This window comes from Polistes canadensis, unplaced genomic scaffold, assembly GCF_001313835.1.
Source record: "Polistes canadensis isolate GaletaPanama2010 unplaced genomic scaffold, ASM131383v1 scaffold_280, whole genome shotgun sequence".
NCBI lineage: Eukaryota > Metazoa > Arthropoda > Insecta > Hymenoptera > Vespidae > Polistes > Polistes canadensis.
The window spans coordinates 92,534-114,891 of NW_014569827.1; the positions used below are offsets into that span (position 1 = coordinate 92,534).

General features: G+C 41.0%; 1 protein-coding gene across 2 annotated transcripts in view; it reads right to left on the bottom strand.

Annotated features, from left to right (window-relative positions):
• The window catches only part of LOC106791044 (transcription factor collier), an 80,337-nt gene that overhangs the window by 45,307 nt on the left and 12,672 nt on the right, over nucleotides 1-22,358 (bottom strand). For both annotated transcript variants that reach the window (XM_014756393.1, XM_014756392.1), the window contains exons 3-6: nucleotides 20,943-21,006; nucleotides 16,267-16,322; nucleotides 9,341-9,414; nucleotides 8,600-8,668 (exon numbers count right to left, since the gene is read on the bottom strand). In XM_014756393.1, the coding sequence (XP_014611879.1) occupies nucleotides 8,600-8,668; nucleotides 9,341-9,414; nucleotides 16,267-16,322; nucleotides 20,943-21,006 (263 nt within the window). The remainder of the gene's footprint in view (nucleotides 1-8,599; nucleotides 8,669-9,340; nucleotides 9,415-16,266; nucleotides 16,323-20,942; nucleotides 21,007-22,358) is intronic.

Genomic DNA, 22,358 nt, shown 5'->3' on the forward strand with positions numbered 1-22,358 from the left:
AGTAATAATATAACGAGATAAATAAAAGCGATCTATTGAAAAAATAAAACATTCCTAACGTACGTTCGATGTTTGTTAATCATAGAAAATAATGAAATTGGTCACGCGACTCTTCGAGTGATTTAAGGGAACTATTAACCAACCAACCAACCAACCAACCCCCTTCTGCTCCTACCCCTCGTAGCAACAACGTGCGCCACGGTATGCTCCCTCGGTGCTTTCTTTCTTTCTTCCTACTGCTAACCACCTGTTTTCAACGTTAGCGCGTTTTCCTTCTTCTGTCCTCTCTTTCTCTCTTTCTCTTTATCCACACCCTTTGTACTTTTCAAAAGCGGTGCGTGCGATTTCGAGTGGCCACCATTGTCAACGAAAGATTTGACATACGGACTATGGGCGCCACCATTTACGAATTACTCGAGCGCATTAGCGCCTTGTCATTCGAATACTAAAGGATGAACCACCACCATTGATAATAACGATATTGACCGAAGTACTTCAGTACGCTCGTGTGCAATCCTTTTCTTCATTTTTATTTATTTGTAAATGAGAACTCGTCAAAATGAATTATTCGTTCGTTTATAGATTTGTACAGAAGGATTTAATTGTTTTATCTCGAAGTAATGCTGATGATTAATATAATATAATTGTTAATATCGGACTTCTGTTGTAAAAAAGAGAGAGAGAACGGACGTGTCGAGTGTTCGGTTCTGAAAAAGGGTAGGAATTGGAGAAGTAGAGGATAAAGAGCATAAAACATTGAGAATAAAAGTGAATAGTAAGTGAAGAAAGTGAAGAAGTAGATAAAGTGTAGGTGAAAAGTAGACAGTTTGAGTGGATTTCAAAGATTAAGCGAGACGAGAAAGGAAGTAATAGAAAAGGACAGGTTAGGATATCATTTGGTAATGATTGTGCTTATAATCCAAAATAGGATAATCTTGAATAATCTTGAGTAGATCAATTTCATTAAAGCTAGCTAGAGTAACGTAGAAAAGAAATCAAAAAAAAGATGAGAGAGAGAGAGAGGTAGTGTAGGAGGTGGAAAAGAGGGAGGAAACATGGAGGAGGACCGAATGCCATTTAGAGTCATCCACCGTGTCTCAATCTAGAGGCMCCCTTCCAGCCATCGGCGAGCCGTGACGGTTGGCATCTGTTCTGCGGGTCGGGACCCCAACGCGAGAGGAGACTGCTTCGAGCAAACGCCAACTTCGGTTCTATATTCTATCGTATGTTCTCTCTCTCTTTCTCTATTTCTCTCTCTTTCTTTCCTCTCTCTATATGCTATCTCGCTGCCGCTACAAAATGCCAAGGGTCCTGATACCAAGCCCTATACTACTACTATTCTCTACACTCCTTCTCTACGACGTTGAAAATGACTCTTCCTATCAACCATACAAACATTATTTCCAAACGATTTCACTCAAAGATCGTTTGGACATCGGTGTTAAGTGATTCCTCGGTCAATTGACATTTATATTTGTATTCAATTTTATAATGACAAATAGCTACGAGAGATTTTATGCATAATTATTTCTAAATTGATATTAGAATTATTTACGAATTATATTCAATGTTGAAACAAAAGCTAAAATTCTTACGGTGATGCTGTGAAATAAGAAAAATAGAGAAAGAGAGAGAGTGATAAGGAGAGAAAAGGGAAAGGGAGAGAGAGAGTAAAGAAAGATGTCTGCACCATCGTGGAAGGTAGATCGATGGCGATTTTTCACTCACTTAGTTCGGTGCGCATCAATATGCATTAAGCTGATCGGTTCTCCCTATTGGTTTCTCCTCCTCGATGAAAGAAATGGCGCAAGGAGGAGACAGAGAAAAGAGAAGAGGGCTGAGGGTTGCGAGAGGGTGGGAGGGAGTTAGACAGACAGACAGAAAGAAGATCTTCCAGAAAAGGAAGGAACGTTCAACTCTTTCCATCTTTTTTCGCTTACTTTTTTCCACTTCTTTCTTTTTTTTCCTCCTCCCCCCATTTCTTTCTTTCTTCTTCTTTCTATATACATTCTCGGGGGTGTAAGGAAGAGAATAGAAAGCAGGTATCGCCGTACGGGCAAGCTGTTAAGATATTCTTTGAAAATAAGGATACCGTATCGGAGTAATTCTCGTTGGGTGATATAACCGTAAGAGAATCGAGCCGAACTCTCGAGTACGACTAAGATTTCGTTACTCAACGATTCTCAAGGGTACATTTCGGTATCTGGCTGGCCCTTCTATAGTCGCGTTACTTCGCGAGCAACGCCAGTTTTTGGTAGCGACGCTCGCTCGGCCAATCAGGGACTACCTTTCCCGTCCATTTCCCCAAACTTCCAAGAACTTTTACCCGTGAGCACGCCTATCTTTCTTTCTTTTATTCTCTCTCTCTGTTAGTTTGCCTACCTTTAACACACATAACGAAAAGTCCCTTTTTCGATAACTGTCTTCTTTATTTCTTTATTTCTTTCTTTCTATCTTAGCACGATTTATCAAACTAAAGTTAGAAACGTCAATTTTATTCTGGTCGATCGTTATAGTAGAACGTGATAGAGGTGTTGAAATGTATGTTTCGAAACGGGGGGTGCAAATGTACGTTCCTGTTTGGGGTACTATCCAAAAAGTAGAGCAAAATAAATGAAAGAAACGCAACGAATGGTATGTCGAAGCAGCAACAGCAGCAACAGCAGTAGCAGCAATTCTCAGTCCGATTCCACTGATACATTATGGATCAACGTTGGGTTAGGTTTTAGCATAAGTTTTCCATTAGCGGGACGAATAGATCGAGATATCGATAATATCCAATATACATTCCCAACGTATTTCGCGAATGAACCGATGAGTGTGTTTTAGTCGCCCTTAAACTCGTCCCTCCCTCCCTCCCTCCTGTTCTCCTCTTCCCCCAGGAGGCCTCTTCTTTTCCTTATTTTCTTGAATTCTTTTTCTACTTCTTCTTATTCTGATTCTTCTTATTTCGTTTGTGTCTTTTCACCAAACTGACCGCCACGCGCGCTAGCTAAAGTCCAGCACGAAGATACGAGTGAATTTTTTTCCCAATCTGAACTAATTGGCCGAATTTACGAGGTAGTCCGATCCATGTTAAGCCCTAAAAATATCCTTCCGTCCGAATCGGAGATGGGACCTACCTACGCGATGGATAATGATTTTAACCGGAGACTGTTCAGAATTTCTAAATTTTTCGACAGAAAGAACGAGATGAGGGATACTTTGCGGTAGGAGGAAGAAGCCAGAAGGAGGGAAGCGTGCAAAGAATCGCGATTAATCGATTGGTGGCCGAGCAAGAAGAGTCGATTCGTTTGTTTGGAATCGAATCAAATCGACGAATTTGTCGTCGTATCTCTTTCGGAATAAATTAATCGATTTTTACGGGATAACGTGGAATTTAACGAAGAACTCTTGATGTATTTTTTTCTTTTTTTTAGCTTGTCTTTTAATATCTCGTTAAACGCGAATGATGAAGAATTTTTCTCTCTTCGTTTAGGCGTATTTTTCTTGTTTGTATCGATCAGAAAACTTAGCGGCGGGTTGTTGCCGCCTATTAACGAAGGAAAGTAAAAATAATTACTAGCACAAATACCGGCTTTTATTTATCCCGCGATTTACCGCTCGAACGATCGTTCCAACTCATTTCTATACGGGGAACGTAAACTTGCTTCCTTGCTTGCTTGCTTGCTTGCTTACGAGAAAACGTTCACTAACTCACTGGTTCTCTCGTTCATTTATTTTAGGGGTATGTCGAGGACGAAGGGCGCGATAGCCCCCAACTCTATACTATATATGGGGGTCCCATATGCTAGCCGAGCTGAGAGCCCTATGTGCTTCTACTGAGTGTGTTTTGATTTCCCTAATAGTCGCGAACAGAAAATAAAGAGAGAAAGAATTTGACGGCTCGAACAAACGAACAATCGAGACATTTTTCTACGAATTATACACACACACGCCCGTAAGAATTTCTTCTAATCGATCCAAGATTATTATAATATTTCGATTACAATCTTATACCATTAGATGGAAAAACCTAAAATCAACGAGTACACGAGCACCGAAAAAAGAGAAAAGTAATATTAATCGTATTGTGTTCATCGAGAATAAGATATTTCATGCGATAATGGATAAAATGTTTTGACGTTAAAATAAAGAAACACGTGGTAAGCAATAAAACGTCGAAAAAAGATTTTTCTTAAATGAGTTATCCAACGTTAATAAAAAAAATCGCCATTTGAACGACGAACAAACTGTTCTCTCATAATATGTCGAGTACGTCGATTCGGTTAATAAGTTTTCCTTATCGATATGTGTCATCACTTTAGTATGACCGAGCACTCGCGACCAGTCATTATCAACCTTATCTCGTACGATCGTTTTCGATCATTTTCATGGAGAACGTTAACTCTCTCTCTCTTTCTCTTTGCTGTCGGTGGAGAGGTGCGTAGCTCGGCGTTACGCGGAAAAGCATTAGGGTATTATCTACCTCGACGCGTATTATTCATCGCTTGTGATCGAGTTATATCAAATTACGGTGTCGTAAAGCGAGCACCATCGACGAGACGATATCCTGAAAATCGTACGATTGCTATCGCGTTCTCGCCTATCCTCTTGCCTTTTTACATAATTAAACGACAGCCACCGAGTCGTCCTCGTTGCACGTCGAGGGAAGATACGATCGTGAAAATTACTTTGTTCCATAGAGATAACGTCGAGAATGTTAGGATAACAAAAAGAGGAACGAAAAAATAGGGGCAGAAAGAATGGGAAAGAGAAATGGAAAGGGAGGAAAGAGGAAAAATGCAACAACAACGAAATAAAGAAGAAGAAGAAGATATCTAACGTTTCAATTTCGTTTAAACCATGTTCTATGGGAAAACGTAGATAAATCAGTGGTAGTAGTACCCATCGTACCTACCTAGTAGGTAGGTACCACCGTCCTTAATGCAAAATCTATATTGACGGAGAGAAGCGTTAGAAGCAAAGGGCAGGAGAGACAACGTGCCGCGAATCGTCGAGATTTGCATGCATTAACGCCACAAGCGCGACTGATTGACAATCCGTACGTCATTGTGACGTCAGTCAAGCCGCTGGGCGAGCGTCCTCTACCAATCGCAATCAATTAAGGTAACGATTGATTGTTACGCGTTTCGACTCGACGACAGAAATATCGCGGAGATATTTATGTGCTTTACCGAACGAACCATTCAAAGGTACAATGTCGCTCGACAAACCTCTCCTCCCATAAGCTTTTCTATTTTTTCCCCTCTCTCTCTGCTTTAAACTATTTTTCTCCATCGATCGATCGTTCGATCGGAGAACGCGTTCGTCGAGTTGAAACGGAAAACCGAAAAAAAAGAACAAAAAAATTAGAGAGAGAGAGAGAGAAAGAAGGATTAACGAGCAGGGAAGTTCGTATAATCGAGCCACACGAAAAATGTCCTCGTCGAGTAGCGTAGATTTCGGAACGTTTCGGGACCCCGAAATGGAATCCGTCGAATTGACGCGGAGAGAGAAGGACGAAGGGAGGGAGGGTCGGGTCGGTTCTCCCGCGGCGCTGAGGGATCGTCGAAACAAGCGTCGAAGAGTGGAACGAGCGAGGGAAAGAGGGTGCTATACTGCGAGAGGGTGAATCGATGTGCTGCTAGCTAGTGGGTTGAATCTAGAGAGAAATAGTGGTAGCAAGCAGTAGCAGTAGCAGTAGCAGCAGGGCCCTATGATCGATGCCTCGAAATTAAGGGCTCGACAACCACCGCCGAGCGAAATAAAGTTAACCAATCGCGTCAGACAGATAGTCCGTTATTGGCTCGCGCCCGTTACACGGGGCAATGCTTCGCGCAATGCTTTAGACCAGCGCGCGACCCGTTGCCCGATTTTTTTCTACGCCCCATGTTGTTTCATCGAAAGAGGGAGACCTCTAGGTAGAAATAGAAAGTGTGTGTCTGTGTAGATACGTGTGAAACAGAGATAGACGAGTAAGAGGAATCGAGAGAGTAAATAGGAGGTAGAGAGGACGTCGTAGTTGGTGGGAGTGACGGGGTGCTAGAGGATTTTCGTAATTATGAAACGCCGTAGGCCCCTCCGGGATTTTCCCGTCAGCCGAGAGCGAAGCCCGTTGGCAACGTCCTGCCACGACAATGCCATTTTAATTATGCATGTTAATTGGTTTCGGAGTCCGGCGTTAATACCGGCTTCTCTAGGACTATTCTCAGCGGCCGTCGCAACTCGCCTCCGTGTTGCTGCATTCGACTGTCCCTCGGCGATCGAATTCAGGAGGAGAAGTCAGCGTCGAACCACGATTTCCCTTGGATCGAGAAACCTCCCTCTCCCAGCCCCGTTCGATACTCAAAGACGAGATTCTATCTAAAGGTGCTGGTGGTCGCCCCTTGCTCCCCGATCCATACATAACGCCTTCCCATCCAAACCGTAACGTTAAATCATTTTCAATCAGGAATGATGGATCAAGTGTGATTGACAAAGAGGATTATTCCGCTTAATTTTACTGTTAATTAATTGCTACGATCAATTATTGACAATTTTCAAACCGAAAATCATTATTAATAGCGATAATAATATATGCATTATGTATGCGTACGTTAAACGTTGACTCTCCGAGCACCAACAAATCCTCCCCCTCCTACTCCTCCTCCTCTCTCCTCCCACACCTCAGAGTAAACCTTTTTACAAATCGATCGGTCATCCGAAGAGATTATGCTCTTGCACGTAATCGTTTGTTCGCGCGAAACTTCTGCCCGTAAAGTTTCGATGCGGGAAAGGAAGGGAAAGGGTTGGAGAGTAACGAAAAAAAAGAGAAAAAAATGGCCACGCTTTGGGCACACCGCGAGTGCTTTTGTTTTCCTTCCTCTTTGGTACTTTTTTTTCTTTTTTTTCTCTCTTTTTCACGAGCGAGATATACCCAATCAACGGGGGTCGCGTTGTACTTTCCGCACAGCTGAGTGAGCATGTCACAATCGAGCAGGGCTGCTTCAATCAAAGTGGCATTGATACCCTTTGCCCACTCCCTCCGTTCGGCCCTCCATTGTGGTTTTGTGCGAGACCGAAAATCTATTAGCTTTCGAATATATATATATATATATATATATATACACACACACATATATATATGTATATACACGTATGTATATATGTATAAAAATAAATATATTATCTGTAGTATTGAAGAGAGACAAAAAAAAGACGTAAAAAAATAATTGATCCCAAAGAAACAAATGTCGATACCTTTGAAAGTATTGAACAAACGAACGAATGAACGAACGAGGAGTCCGAATTCTCGTGAAATATTTTCGCGGAGATCGCACGAACGTTCTCGTTCGCTCTTCTCTTAGTAGGATCCACCGCAAATTTATCTGCCAACCGAGAGGGTCGGTGGTCGAAACGACACGCGACCACAATGCGGTTGCACTTACGTTGCATACCGTACCTATTCCGTTGGAGAGAAAGAAATAGCCTGCTTGTTTGCTTGCGCTTAGGTGCGTGCGTGTTTTCTATCCCTTCCCGCCCCTGTCCCCATAAGAGAGCATTTTGCGAGATTAATTTTTCTATCGGTCTGTTCGATCGGGAGGAGGGAGGGAAAGAAAATAGGGCGACGAGGAGGGGTGCGAGGGATTATAGAAGAAACAAAAAGTCTGTAACTCGTTTCGAAAATCAAGCAACCAAGTTTGCCAACGTAACATGATCTTTCCTTTTTCGTTTATTTCTTTCTCTTTCTCTCTTGTGATGCCCCGAAAAAAAGCAGGTCGCCGGTTTCATGGGAAAACACGCGAACAAAGTCTAATTTCGTTTCAATGAAATCTCCCTTTTAACTCGGCGATCGTAAATAAAGGCTGAGGCCGTTTCGATGACATTAAATCCAGGATTTTCCTTGTATGGTGGTAGGGAAAAAATAGTTACAACATCGAGCCTACCAAAGCAAGGCTTTTACCTGTCAACAACGCCTACAAAATATCCCCCCGATGTGGTGGATGAAGCCTTTTCCGAGAAGAAGGGTGAAGAAGAAGCTAAGAATAAGGGTATAGAAGTCGAGAGTTGAGCACCTCTGAGCGCAAGATGTCCTCCTGAAGACTATCTCGGCCCGAGTCCCGCGGGAAACCTCTTCCTTCCTACCATTCCTATCTCAGGACACTCTATAGCCTATTCAGATACCAAGCTCACCCTACTACCAACTCTCATGTTAGCCAAGCTACGAGAGGAAGAGCTTCGAGAGAAAGATAGAGATAGATACGGGGAGGAGGAAAGAGAGAGAGGGGGAGAAAGGGGGAGGAAGAGATCTCGAAAACGGGCAGCAAGGAGACCACCGATACAAGCACACACAGAATATTCGACTACTCTTCCATCCTTCGAGTAGAATTCGCAACACCTCGTACGAAACGTATTTTGCGAGCCTAAATATCTTGGAATAGTTTGAGTGCGTTATCGCGACTACCTAACTCGTCTCTTTTCTTGTTTGACAACTTGACGGATAAGAGAATTGTCATCGTTCTCGGTGATGATAATAGTAATTCTTGAAACTTTGTCTTTTGTCCAAATAAACTAACGCAAGATGATACTTATGTATTTATGCATCTATATATAAAAGAAAAGTTAATTAACAACTCACCGATCGATGATCACTGGATCGCTCGGTGTTTCGTTTCTGTTACCGCAACTCTTCTTGTCGCAACACCGACTGAAAAATAAAACCGAGTAACGTTGTTTAGAATATATTTGATTTGGTTTCTGTAAGATGGATGGATTTGTTCTTGTGATCTGTAGACGATTGTTGATAGAGGAATACCGAAAGGACAGAAATGGGTTTCTGTGTTGTCTGAAGTTTTGAGATTGGCTAAAAACTACTCGCACCCTCTTGAAAACTTGGATCGAATGAGAGGAAGGGAGGAGGGTGGAGAAAAAGAGAGAGAGAGAGGGAGATGGTGCGGCCAAAATCCCATGGGTCAATGAGTCAGCCACCACCCCCCCGAAGAACGACTGCAACCCCGTATGCCTCGTTACGTTTATGGCTCGTCGCCGCAAGAAGGGTGCCCATAGAGAGAGAAAGAGAGTAAAAGAGAAAGAAAGATAGCGAATAGACTCAGATCCGCGTGAATACCTAAGTGTATGTGTGACCTTGTAAAGCAGGTAACGCAAAAGTGTACGACGGTTTTCGGCATGATAGTCGCCCTCTCGTAAAAAAGTTGCTCTTTCGAAGGTCGACCGAGTATTTCTATCTCCCTCCCTCTCTCTTTCTCTCTCTCCTTTTGCATAATCGATTAAACTAACTCGGAGGGAAAAAATAAATTCTATTATCGTTTGTAAGGAAAATGAAAAAAAGATGGAAAAAGGAAAAAATGGTGACACTCACCTGCACATTACCTCGTGCGTCAACAAGACTCTGCACATTTCAGGATTCTTATCTTGTCCTTCGTACATGATAGCCTGTAAAATAAAAAAATAACATAGTTTGTGTTAATGTATATTAGCAGATTTGGGTAAAACTCAAGTATCCATTGAAGAGATACTCGAGTGTTGGTGTTACTCGGCCAAAAAAAGGGACTACCGACAGAATGCATCCCGTAGAACGGGCGACTAAGCTGTGGGCGGTGCAAGCAAATCCGTTAAGCCTCCTTCACGACCTTCTGATTGATTTTTATTTAATGAGAACACGTTGTTGCCTGTATTCATGCACTCACGGAAGGAGGGAGACTAGCACGGATTAGCCGTAGAATAATATAACGCGAACAGATAGCCCTCCTTTGATCTCGTTGAAAAAGAAAGAGAGAGAAGAGGATCCGAAAACGTTGAATAACGGATTCAAATTTTCTCCGCCCCTCGTTTCTTTTTTTTTCCCCCGTCATCTCTGCCCTTCTTGATTTTCTTTTTTTTCTGGTGTAAGAGAAAAAAAAAGTATAATCAAAACAATGATTATACCGAAATATATAATGAAAGTAATATTGGAATGAAATAAAAGAAAATAATTATTGGAGAGTAACAAATGTAGAATTAAATTCAAATAGAAAGAGGGTACTTGATAAACAGCAAGTTGAACACGCTTCTTATCCACGGTTTAGCGCGGGCAACTAACTAACTAACCAGGTGCGACTTTGAAAACATTATCAAATATTTATACGAACAAAATAACCGAATTGCAACGCAAACGGCGGCTTCCGTGCTTTTGATGGTTTGGGGTATACGGCGTTAACCAAATCGGAGAAGGGTGATGCCACTTTGCCAAAAGTAGGGAAGGCAAACCAGAACCAGCGGGAAAATAGAGAAGTAAGAGTAAATACGAAAAGAGTAAGAGTAGGATAGAGAAAGAGAGAGAGAGGGAGAGAAAGAAAAGGGTGGAAGGGTGAAGTTAAGAAGAGAGGGGTTTATACGAAGATGGAAAGAAGGAAGAATGAAAATATCGTATCGTGAGTAGACGCAAGAGAGTTTCACGTGTCGGTTGCCCGTAACAAGTCTTAATAGTCGAACGACATGCGAACTTATTTGTACTTCGAATAATTAACATAAGTGTTCGCCTTATACGTATTAACCCCTGTTAGGAGATAAGAGTCGCGCTTGCAGGTCTATACCACCGATGATTCTTCCCCGCGTTCGCTTTTTTTCCTAGTCTCTCTCTTATTTTACGTATACCTAATGCGTTCGAATCATTTGCATTTGACTTGTTTTTTTCTTTTACCATTTCTTTAACCCTATTAACGTTGGATTAATTATATACATATATATATACCATGACGCGAAAATATGTAATTGAGTGATTTTCAAATATAATATTTTTAATTTGACAAATAAAAAGAGTCATCGTGTTTAATAGAAAAACATTCCAAACAGCAAATATGATATGTGTTAAAGGATAAAACGTTTCTTCTTCTTGAATTTCCTTTTCCTTTTGTTCCTCCCAATTTTCTCGAAGAAGATATTGAAGGTAAATTGCGTGGCTCGCTATGATCATCCGTGTTTTTTTTTTACACAACACTTTCTATTTCCTTCTCTATATATACGCATATACGTAGGAGAAGTAAGTGCAATAACGCGTCGAATAATCGTCGGTTAAACACGTAACGTTATTATTCGTTATGCCAGGTCGTGCAAACTCTTGCGCACGCAGGTGACATGCGATATTATTTGCTTAACACCTATTACCGAGCTGCTATAACTGTTTTATTTAGTATACTCCTGGCCCCCTTGCTCGTACTTGCGCCAACAATTTCGAGCAATTACTTTTACCGCTTAATAGTTATCTCTATTTCTTTCTTTCATTCCCTCTCCCTCTCCCTATCCCTTTTTCTCGCAAATTTCTTATTTATTTTATCCTCCGGTCATACATATATGTATACTATGCAGATATTTATCAAAAGATCGATCATCGCAAAGTCACGAAACCGTCCGAATTACCTTGCCAAGTAACTAACAGCTTCATCGAAAAATCGTTTAGCCCTTTTTTCCAGGTAGCAATGTATCGAAACGTTTAGAATTATTATTAGACATTTTTCTTGTTTTTCTTTGTATCAAAAAAGTAATGCTATAAGTGTCGACAAATGGATCCCGAAAGAGTGTTCCTTGGTGTTGGTTATACTTGTTGGTCTCGGAAGGAAGGAAAACTTGCTATCTCTCTTTCTCTCTCTCTATCTATCTTTTTCTTTCTTTATTTCTCTTTCCCTCTCTTTCGTGTAGAATATCGTGGCACAGCGGTTATGGGAGAGTCTCGAGGGGTAAAGTAGGCGAAAGAGGAATAAGAGCTCGTCGTAGGCAACATAGTTGTCCTCGTCCTCGTCCTCGTCGTCTGAAACATCGTCGAGGACGCGTCCTGGGGGTGCGACCAGTCAGCGTCAGTCCCACGGGGGCCTTTCTTCCTACGAGAGTTTGCTGGTCCCATTGCTGACTGGGTCCTCTCCCTCTTTCCATTCAATTCCCGTGGGAATTACTTGCCAAGGATTAATAACGATCGTGCTCGAGAACAAAGTCTCAAGCACTTTTACATTTGACTTATCCAACAACTTTCCTTAACGTTTAACTCATTCTCACGAATCTAAGCTAGCTAGTTAGTTAGTTAGCTAGCTAGCTAGCTAGCTAGCTGATTATTGGCAAACGGGTGCATCTAAGTTCGTGCATTGTACGGTGTAATTATCGTTATCCTATCTTGCTACGAAGCCAACTCAAATTGGATGTCTTCGCTATAGAATATATATATATATATATAAAATTATATATGTAGCTAGTTATGGGTGATTTGTTAGCAAAGGTCAATGTTCTCAAGTTATTACAAACTGAACCTGTTCTTGCTAGACGAATTCTTAAAAGGTCAATTTAAATATCAAACTAAACGAGCCCACATAACCAATAATTATTATCCTACAAATAAAATTCGAAAGAGCTCATAATTGTCATATCAGAAATACCGTATAAATTGAACAAACGCGAGAGATGAAAGATTATAATTATCAACGACGTGTGTATGTGTGTTAGATAAATATAAAGAATATATGTAATATGTAAAGAAAAATATATTTTCTTTAATTCAAATTTATATATATTTACTTACTTCTCGTGTGGAAATTTTAAGCGAAATAACATCTTACGAATGAAAAAAAGAAATGAAAGAAAACCGACACTGTAGCAATAAAATCGTAAATGTCGTTTTGACAGAGTTCTCGAATGCGAAACGACGAGTAGGAGAGATGGCGAGGAGGAAGGAGGAAAAGAAAAAAGAAAAAAGAAAGAGAAAGAGAGAGAGGGAGAGAGATAGTAGTAAGAAGAAGAGCAACGTGGAAGCGTGGAGATAAATTCGAAGATAGTCATTCAAATCTGCCGTAATGATTTCCATCCCGAATCGATTCCAAAAGTCCCCTGGGAATCCCTTTCTCTATCGACGTAGCGTACGAACGCGACCCCCTTGGCCCCGAGAGTCCCCCTACTATACACGGCAACGAACAACATGCATACAATATTACCCTCGCACCCTCGTCTTTCTCTCCACCCTTCGTTGGTACACGATGGACGGGAGTCTCCTCTCCTCTCTACTCTTCAATTCCTCTCTTCTTTCTTTCTTTATTTCTTTCCTTATCTAACTGGGATTAACTTATCTCGAACTTATTATTTCTTTAATCTACGCTTAAATACTCATATTTCAGTATTAGTATCTCTCTCTCTCTTTCCTATGGCTACTTTTCCTTCCTCCACGTGATTCTATATATTGTAGTATAGTATTCGATTTATCGATACACCAAATCTACGTCTACGAGCATTGATCTCATAGAAAATTTACCAATCCTAGCCTAGGCTTCGCGTATCTGTTCGTTTTTCTTTCTTCCGAAATAAGACTACTACTACTCGCCTTATTGGATTTTTCTACGAATCATCTAAATCGATTTTTGCCAATCTCCGCGTACCCGCGTACCGTTGTTGTTGTTGTATTAAGTATAAAGAAGAATAAATAAAATAGAAAAAATAAAAAGAAAATATTGAAGAAGAATATAACAGAGAGAGAGAGAGAGAGGGAGGGAAAAGAGAAGAAAAGTGATGCACTAACTCGTTCGTGTAGCAACTGTACAGTGGAAGTTGGAGCTTAAAGGGGTTAGCTACAATTTCCTGTTGTTCATTCATTTAAAGTAACGGCTATGCGTACGGTACTCTGCTTCCACCATAGCCTCCTCCTGTAAATGCTTTTTTATCTCCGGAACTAATTACCATTTAGCATTTTTAATCCCGCGAAAAAAGCGCATTCGCTTCGTTCTCTTTCTTTCTTCCTTTTTTTTTTTATCCTCTCTCTCTCTTTCTCTCACTCTTACCCTCGAGTACCCGGAAGTGCGTTCGCGAATGCTTAAAAACGTACGTTGTTAGCGCGCTGTTATTTGGCCGACACGAAACTCTCTCTCTCTCTCATCTTTCGCCACGAGAAGAACGGCTCGTATTTTTGCACGAAATTTCAGAAGAGAATTGAATGGATAGATGGTAGTGGAAATCATGAAAAAATCGGAGTTTTTTTAATAATAAAATCAAATAAAATATTCTCAAGTTGAGAAACCGAAAAACTTTAAGGAGAGTCAATTATTGCGGATTTATAACCGAGCAAACTTGATTTCTTGAAGCAGAAGAAAATTCCTTCTCTCGTTCGCTCCTTCTAAACGTGATTTGTGAAACGCAAATTTTCCCAAGTCGAACGAGAGAACGTCTTTTTTCTTTCTTCTTCTTTTTTTATGCTCTTCACAAAAGGAAGAATAAAAATCACGAATACGAATAAATAATAATCTATAAAGTATTGTCGCGGGATCATTGAAGTATATGGTTTCTATTTCTTCCCAGTTTTCCTATACGAGTATCGTTGAGCAAACATTCTCTAAACATGATGATGATGATGATAATGATCATCATCATCCACGGGAAACACTAGAAATGTCTACCTCATCTCAACGTTGTTTTTTAATCTGTTATAAGTCAAGAGGAGCTTGTAAATTCTATTGTAAAGCTCGATAAATGAGAAAAAAAGGAAGGAAGGAAGAAAAAATAACGAAAAAGAAAAGAAATGAGAGTAGGTAGATCAGGGAGTGTAGTATAAAACGAGGAATAATAAAAATATACGTTGATCTGGATTTGCCAAACACTTCGCGCGAGTTGTTGCTCCATGGGCCGACCCTCGACGAATGCCATGAGTATACCTACCCAACTATTATTCTTTTCACCTACACGTTTACGTATCGATTTTCGCGTATACACAATTTTCATCTTGCTTTGACGCAGAGACCGGAAAGAAACGCGTTCAATCGGGAAGCTTTGATGCATAAATTGCATCTTTTTTTACTCGTTTTCGATCCTACATACACATATATATACGTAATTTTTGTTCTTTCTTTTTCTTTCTTTATTTATTTCCCTCTCTTTCTTCTTTTACGTCTAAAATAAATCTATTTAAAATAATTAGCGCGGATGTGTCGATTTTTCGAAAAACGACCATGTCGATATGTACTTAACTATCTTTATATTTTTTTATTCTTCCCTTCTCTATCTTTCTTATACCCTTTCCTATCGTATTCTCGTTTTATACGACCGATACCAGCGGTCCGGGACCGCTCGAATCCGATTAATAAAAGGAATGGATCGCGAATCGAGGACTCGGTCGGTCTCTGCCAACGCAAGGCCACCGTGGCTTAGTAATTTAATCAGCTAAAACTAACATCGGCTCTGTTTCCCCGACCCTTTCTTTTCCTCCTAACCCCCCTCCCTGTCCCACCTTCTTTATTTCCTTTTACTTCTCTTTCGTCCTGTACCGTCTCCTTCTTATTCTCCTTAACTTCGTAACCGACCGACCCCGAAATGATTTAATCTACTAAAACGTTGAACTCTCGTCTACGGGTACTTAGGTAGTATCACACTGCACGAAATAATATCATTCGCTGGTACCTAAATCTTTTCTCTCTTTCTCTTACATCATCAAGTTCTATTTAAAAAAAAAATAAAAGAAACTAGTGCATTATAGAAACTAAAATGGACAACAGCAATTCAACTGTTGTGTTGTTATACATCGTATTAGAAAATAACGTTGAGAAGATACATAGACAAAGTATCAAATAGTAATCTAGGTTTGCGAAGGCTTATAGGGTAGAAAATATAAAGAAAAATAACATAAAGGGAACCCTCTTCTCGCCTCTCCTATAGAAAATCCATCCGTACGCGTATTTGCGTTAGCTCGTGATGGGTATGATGTTATCTTCGATTTAGGGATCTAGGTACGGCCCTGTATATAGTAGTAGTAGTTGAACAGAGTAGAGTAGAGTAGAGTAGATTCTCTCAGTCTCACTCACAACACGTGGTTCGTGGCTCGTGCGCGCAGGGTTTGGCCACGTGGCACAGATAACGGGATGGGACAGTGGCTGTTGGCTGCTGCCTGGGTACCTCCTTTCTTGGAGGGTGGCAAAGCCAACCCCCCGGAAAATTAAGTGCTTGTAGCCGAGATGATAACGGCACCCGACGATTTCTAACCGAAACTTTTCTCGCCCTTCGAGCACAGCACCGCACGCCGGCGCGTTTGCCTAACGAAACGCGACGAGTTTCTTTGAAATCTTCTCAAGCAAACTGTACTACCACAATCCTACTCTTTTTTACCTACTCTCTCTCTCTTTTTTTTTCCACTACACTTTCTTCTTTCTTACTCATTCCGAAACTTGTTGCAAAAACCGAATTTTTTTTTCGAATTATTTCGAATACTTTGAGTTAAATTTATTGCATAGAAAGGATGATATTTTTGAATAGAGATATATCTATTAAAATTGTGATCAATTTTAAGCTCACCTGTTTTGTTGCAGAATCGATAAGCCTGACGAAGATGTTTTGTACCTGCCTCACGCCTGAAATGATAAAATTAACAAGAGATATAGATACATATTATACGTATATATATATACACACACACATATATATGTCTATACAAGTTCTATTTTAAAAGATACAAAAGAATCTTAAGACTGTTCGGGCAGGGCATATGAATAACGAAAGGCTCGGGTATCTCGATTGCTTATTCCAACGCGGACTTGCAAGGGAACCTTTTTTCGTAGTTGGAGAACGAGACAAGAAAGGCCCCATTACCTTAAAATCGGCCGCGTGCAGGAATTTGCGTTGAATACGACGCGGCGAATGCGACGAATACGGAAACGTGTTCAAATTCTGACAAGTTTGGCGCCGCCGAAAGGGCCTTCCGCGCGTGCCGGGAAAAAAGTGCATATTAAGGAGCATTTAAGTTCCGACGAGGAGGACAAAGATGAGAGGAGAAGGAGGAGGAGGACAACAACGAGAAGGGAACGAAGGAGGACTCGGTTGCCGCCCCATGGGACCACCACGCAGTATGCACAATCTCCCCGTACCTTTTTTGCACGCGACCCTGTGCCTGCCCGCGTAACTTCGAGCCTTCGAAAGTAACAAACTGCAACGAGAACGGTGAAGAGAGGAAGAAGAGAGGTAGAGGACACTAACTCGACTCGACAGTCGACGACGATCGCCATGCATAAGGCCGTAGGCTAAAGTAAGGAAAAATTCGTGCACGTGTAAAGCGTTAATTCGTCCACCGAGTTGGTTGGGTTTCCCTTTGCGGCCGCCGTACTTCTCAGAATTTTCTTGTCTTCCCTCTAACGAGAGACCGCGCTTAACGAAACGAATCTTCTTGTCTTCCATACTTGAAATCTTATGGTTTAAATTCTTGCACAATTCTTTTACAATATACCATGAAATTAATTCACTTCTTCTTTGAATTTATCAAGTAAATACGATATTCTTCTTTCCTTTCCCATCATTTTTTCTTTTCGTTTTCGGCATTTTTATTCTCGTTCACTTTTTCTTTAAAATCCAATATCCTAGAATCATTCCCATATAATAATTATCGATACGATGATCTATTCGCGATTGTGCAACGTACGAAGATGACAACGGCGAGTGTATCATGTTTGACTAGATGTATCGATGCCATCAAGATGTACCTGAAACGGCAAAAGGATGCCGAGGCTAGCGGGATTCCCGCACGATTCTAACGATTACCAATGTTTGTCCATTTCTAACAGTATGAGAAACATATTTTTCGACTAAGTACCGATCTTATATTTTTCCTCTTTTCGAATTCGATTTTATCCTTAAAAACACCATATCCAAATTGAATTCTTTTCTTCTAACTTCGAGGAACGTTTCCTTCGTTATATTCTCTCTCTTTCTCTTTCTCTTTCTCTCGCTTTCTCGCTTTATCTTACCTTCTCCTCCTTTAGCAAGGGAGTAATCCCAGAGAGTATTTCGGACAGACACCCTGCGTGGCTTCCGGCCTCGCGTGTCCGGTAAGCCAAGTAATCCCAACATAAGACTCCTAGGACCCGCCGGGAGATACGGACTAGAGAATCCGCGCCGCATAACGTTACTACGGATTACGATACTCCGTTCGAAACTAGCTCACAAATTACCTCGAGAAAGCGTCGCGGCTTTACCGAAAGTTACCTTCCTAGCTGTGCTCCGGTTTACGGGCACAGATACCAACCTATGCTTCGTCTCAGGATTTACCAATGCCGAAAGAAAACTAAAGTGATCGATCCTTTGCAGTTGTTAACCTTTATGATGCACGATATTTTATTCTAATTCCGAAAAATTCCGAAAAATTCCGAAAAAGTCCGAAAAATTCCGAAAAATTCCGAAAAATTCCGAAAAAGTCCGAAAAATTCTGAAAAATTCTGAAATTCTATTATTTTCCTGAAACAGTTAGATGTTTCACGAACTCTGTAAATTATAATTTATTTCAATTTCATTTTTAACCTGCTACAAATGTAAAGATTCTTCCAATGAAACGCAAATGAAATCTTATTTGGCTGAACAGAAATGATTCGATTATTCCACGAATGCAAAACCATTATCTCTGTCTTATAATCGAATATAATAGAATTAACGAGTTATTTCGGATAGTATTAAGTTCTGCATTCTCGGCATACCGAGGTACAAATCGCGATCGTGTGTATCTGAGCGTTACCACTCTTACACACTAAGTGAAGTAGCATGACGAAGAAGTTGGATAAGAAGAGGAATCGAGTGTCGTATCCCGCTGTGCTGTCTCAGAGGCAGATAAGTCTTCGTCAGGATGCATTAGCATAACTAGGCGACCAAGTTTGAAGGATGTAAAAATGGGAATGAACAAGGAGAAAAAGAAAAAATGCACGCTTGTTCAACTATTTCTATCTCTTTCTATCTTTCTCATCAAAGTCGTATCATGGGATTCTATATATCTTCACGATCAATCCTATATCCTTAATAGTCCTTCGTTGTCTTATTACTTGGAGTTCATATTCCTCGGTACGTTCAGAGGAGAACGCGAAACGGGCAGCCTTCCCTTCTCTTGCCTCTCCTCTCCTCTCCTCTCTCTCTCTCTCTCTCACATATACACACACACACACATAGTCTCTGTGGATATCTCGTTCCGATCGTTCCTCCGTGTCTCGCCGACGAAAGCTATCCTTGTTTCTCTCTTTTCTTTTTTATTTCTCTTTCTTTCTCTTTCCTTTACTCTTAGATCGAACAGAACCGAGAAGAACGGTGCATGGGGAAGAGGAGGGGAGGAGTGGAAAGAAGAAGGGAATCGAGATGACAAAAAGGGCAAGGGCCCGATATGGAGCGGATCTGTCGTCAACGAGTGACGGCATCTTGCGCTCCTTATTTAATATTTAATTATAGATTTATTGGTCGGATGAGAGAAGAGTCAAAGAGAGACAGAGAGAAATCGGTGATGACACGCAGACACCTCCTCCTGGGTGTCTGTTGACTTCTGACGAACGTTCATCGTCGGCAGCCGCGAAGACGCGAGTCAATTTGTCTGTCCTCTTCCTCCTCCTCCTCTTCCTCCTTCTTCTTCTTCTTCTTCTTTCTCCTCTTCATCCAAGAGAGGAAGCAAGCAAGCACGTCGAAAGCATTTCGTGCATGAAACTTTTATAAACCAGCACGTTTGGATCACAAACGAGTCCGATGTATTTCTCTTTCTCATCTTCTGTGTCTCTCTCTGTGTGTGTTGTATGCGTGAGAATATTATAAATCACATATATAAATTCGTATCAACAAGAATGGATTCGAAAGGGCCATTCATCACATTTGTCTGTCCTTAAGATTGAACATTTTCTAATCTTACGTTTATTTGATATACTTCCAATTCATTTTCAAAACTATACGAAAGTTGTCAATCCAGTTGAATGCCGACTTTGTTCTTGATCTTTCTCAAAATCTCACGGAAAGACCGTTGTACTTGACAAAAAAAGGAAAGGAAAAAACAAAAAGGGAAAAGAAAGAAGGTGGAGGAGGTGGAGGATGAACCGCGAGATCTTTAAGGGGCAAGCGTTGATATTCCTTACTTTGCAACAGTTAGTTGTTTCTTGTTCGCGATGTTGGCAACACGTTTTAGTGCCCATAGATGGCAGGGCGGCCCCTCAGTCAGGCCTGCCAACGCAAAAATCTCGCATTGATTGATCGGATCCTGAAGTCGACGAGAGACAAGAAGGAATCGTGGTATGGACGGAAGGAAAAGAAAGGACATTCGATGAGCAAGAAGAAAATAAAGAGGGAAAGAAAGAGAGAAAGAGAAAGAGTAAGAGAAAGAAGAAAAAGAATGAGAAGAAACCAGAAAGAAACGAAACTACAGGAAGAAGGATAAAGTGAGCTTCGATGAAGTTAGCCAACGGATATCTACTGTTGGACTCTGTTGGAGTAGATCGGAGATGGCGTATATGGGATGAAAAACTCTCTCTCGACGGAGTCCCGTGGATAGCGCCTTACAGACCCCTTTTTAATATGTTCATAATGCGAGCTCGTTTTTAAGGGTCTGCTGCTACTATCCCCAGTCTTACTGTTTGTCCAGATACTTACTTCAACAGGACCACCTCCAAATCATTCTCTTCACTTCTTCAATCCGCTCTGTTTCTTTCTTTTTTCTCATCGTTTTGTTAGCTCTCTCTCTCTCTCTCTCTCTCTCTCTCTCTCTCTCTCTCTTTTTTCCCTTCCTCCCATTTTCGGCCCTACGAAGTTCGTGCGCCCAGAGCCACTCTCCGGTGTACGCACGCATCCAACTTCTTCAGAACGGAAGCTGAAACCTTTTTGCCCTGGTGGCCGAGGCAGTGACGTAAAATATGTCTCTGTTGCGGACCGCAGCCACCAAAGAGTTCCTGTGCTTTTTAGCGGCCCTAAGAGACCGGGTGTCCGCGTGGAATGTTGATGGCCCGTCATCGTCGCTTCGAATGGGGCTATTACGTACTACTCCTTTTCCTTCCGAACCAAACCCACCCTCTCCTCCGCCTCAACCTCATTCTCTCTCCCCTTTACTCCCTCTACTGCTCTTACTATTTGCCTCTACTTCCTTTAACCCTCCCTCTTCCTTTTCATCACTTCGGTAATAACGTTGCTGACCGTTTACGAATCGATTCGGACTGATCTATGATCTAAGATGAAAAAGAAATGAAACTAACCGTTCGAATAGAGCAGATGTAGACTGTATTGTATCCCATTGTTCGTCTTTTGGCCCTCAGATTCCTGGAACAGAAATAACATGCATTTCAATAAATAAACAATTAACTAACTATGTACCTTAACATTTAGTGGTATAAATATAATATATTCGATAATGTGATTACATTATATATGCATTGTTACAAGAGATTAAGATTTGAAAAGAAATATAAGGAATGGAAAGTAGATAAGACGGTAAAAGGGTGTCCGATCCTTCGATTCAATGAGCCCTTCTCCATCCTTCCATGCCTCTTTTTTTAATTAAGTGCATTGTGACGTAACGATATTAGAACGAGGAACGCCGTGACGATGGTTAGCTACCCGTCTACCGCCTCACGCTAATTATTAATTTCTTGATGCGCCGGTAAGAGCCGTGCCATTACGTATCGCGTGGCGTGCGATGCATAATTATCGTGCTGCTTCGTTGACGAGTCATGCGTGCACCCTGCCATATGCCATGAGAGCTCGCGGTAATGCATTTTCAACAACAACAACAACCACCACCACTACTGTTACTACTAATACTACTATTATTTTATCATCCAACCACTCTTGTATCTTGTTCACTTTCTATCTCTATCTCTCTCTCTGACTATCTCGTTCCTTGTCTATGCACACGAGCATTACTTTTTGAGAAACAACCATGACTTCTCGTGGACAGAAACGACGCCGAGAGCTGGAATAATCGAGTTGAGATCGATTTTACGTCGAATTAACGTAATTACCACGACGACCTTCGACGTTGCTCTATCGTGCTTCTAAAAGCTTCATTTTATTAATGACGATCCAGTCATCCTCGTCGTTTGTCCATAATTACGATATGAAAATATTGATAGATATTTAGAATTTGTGGTTACGTTAAATTAAGATCGAAACTTTTCAACGATACTTAACTTAAACTCTTGAGATATGAGATAACAAGAAAGAAAAAAGATTGTTTAACAAATTAGAGACTCTCGACGTATAATAATGAAACTCAACCTTTCTCTTTTTCTTTATTTCCCTCTCTCTCTCTCTTTATTTCTTTTGTTTTTGCTTTGTAAAGATCGAGTACGTATTAAGGCTTGTTTCACGTCACAACTCAACGTCTCGTGACCATTAATCTCGAAATTCGCTGGCCGAGTGTACGAGCGACGTTAATCAGGTATATACGCACGGTTTATCCGATCGACTCTCTCTCTACTACTCTAACTCGACGACTACTTTTTAATTAAACACGAAGAAAAAGCGGATCGGAGGTGGATTGAACGCGAGACCCACTGTATTTACCTAGGCCGCCCGTTTCCGGGAATCGGCACGCGTACGAGAAGAAACGATACGTTCTTTTACACGAGTTTCACCAGAATTCTTCGTACTTTGTACCTCTTCTAAAAATC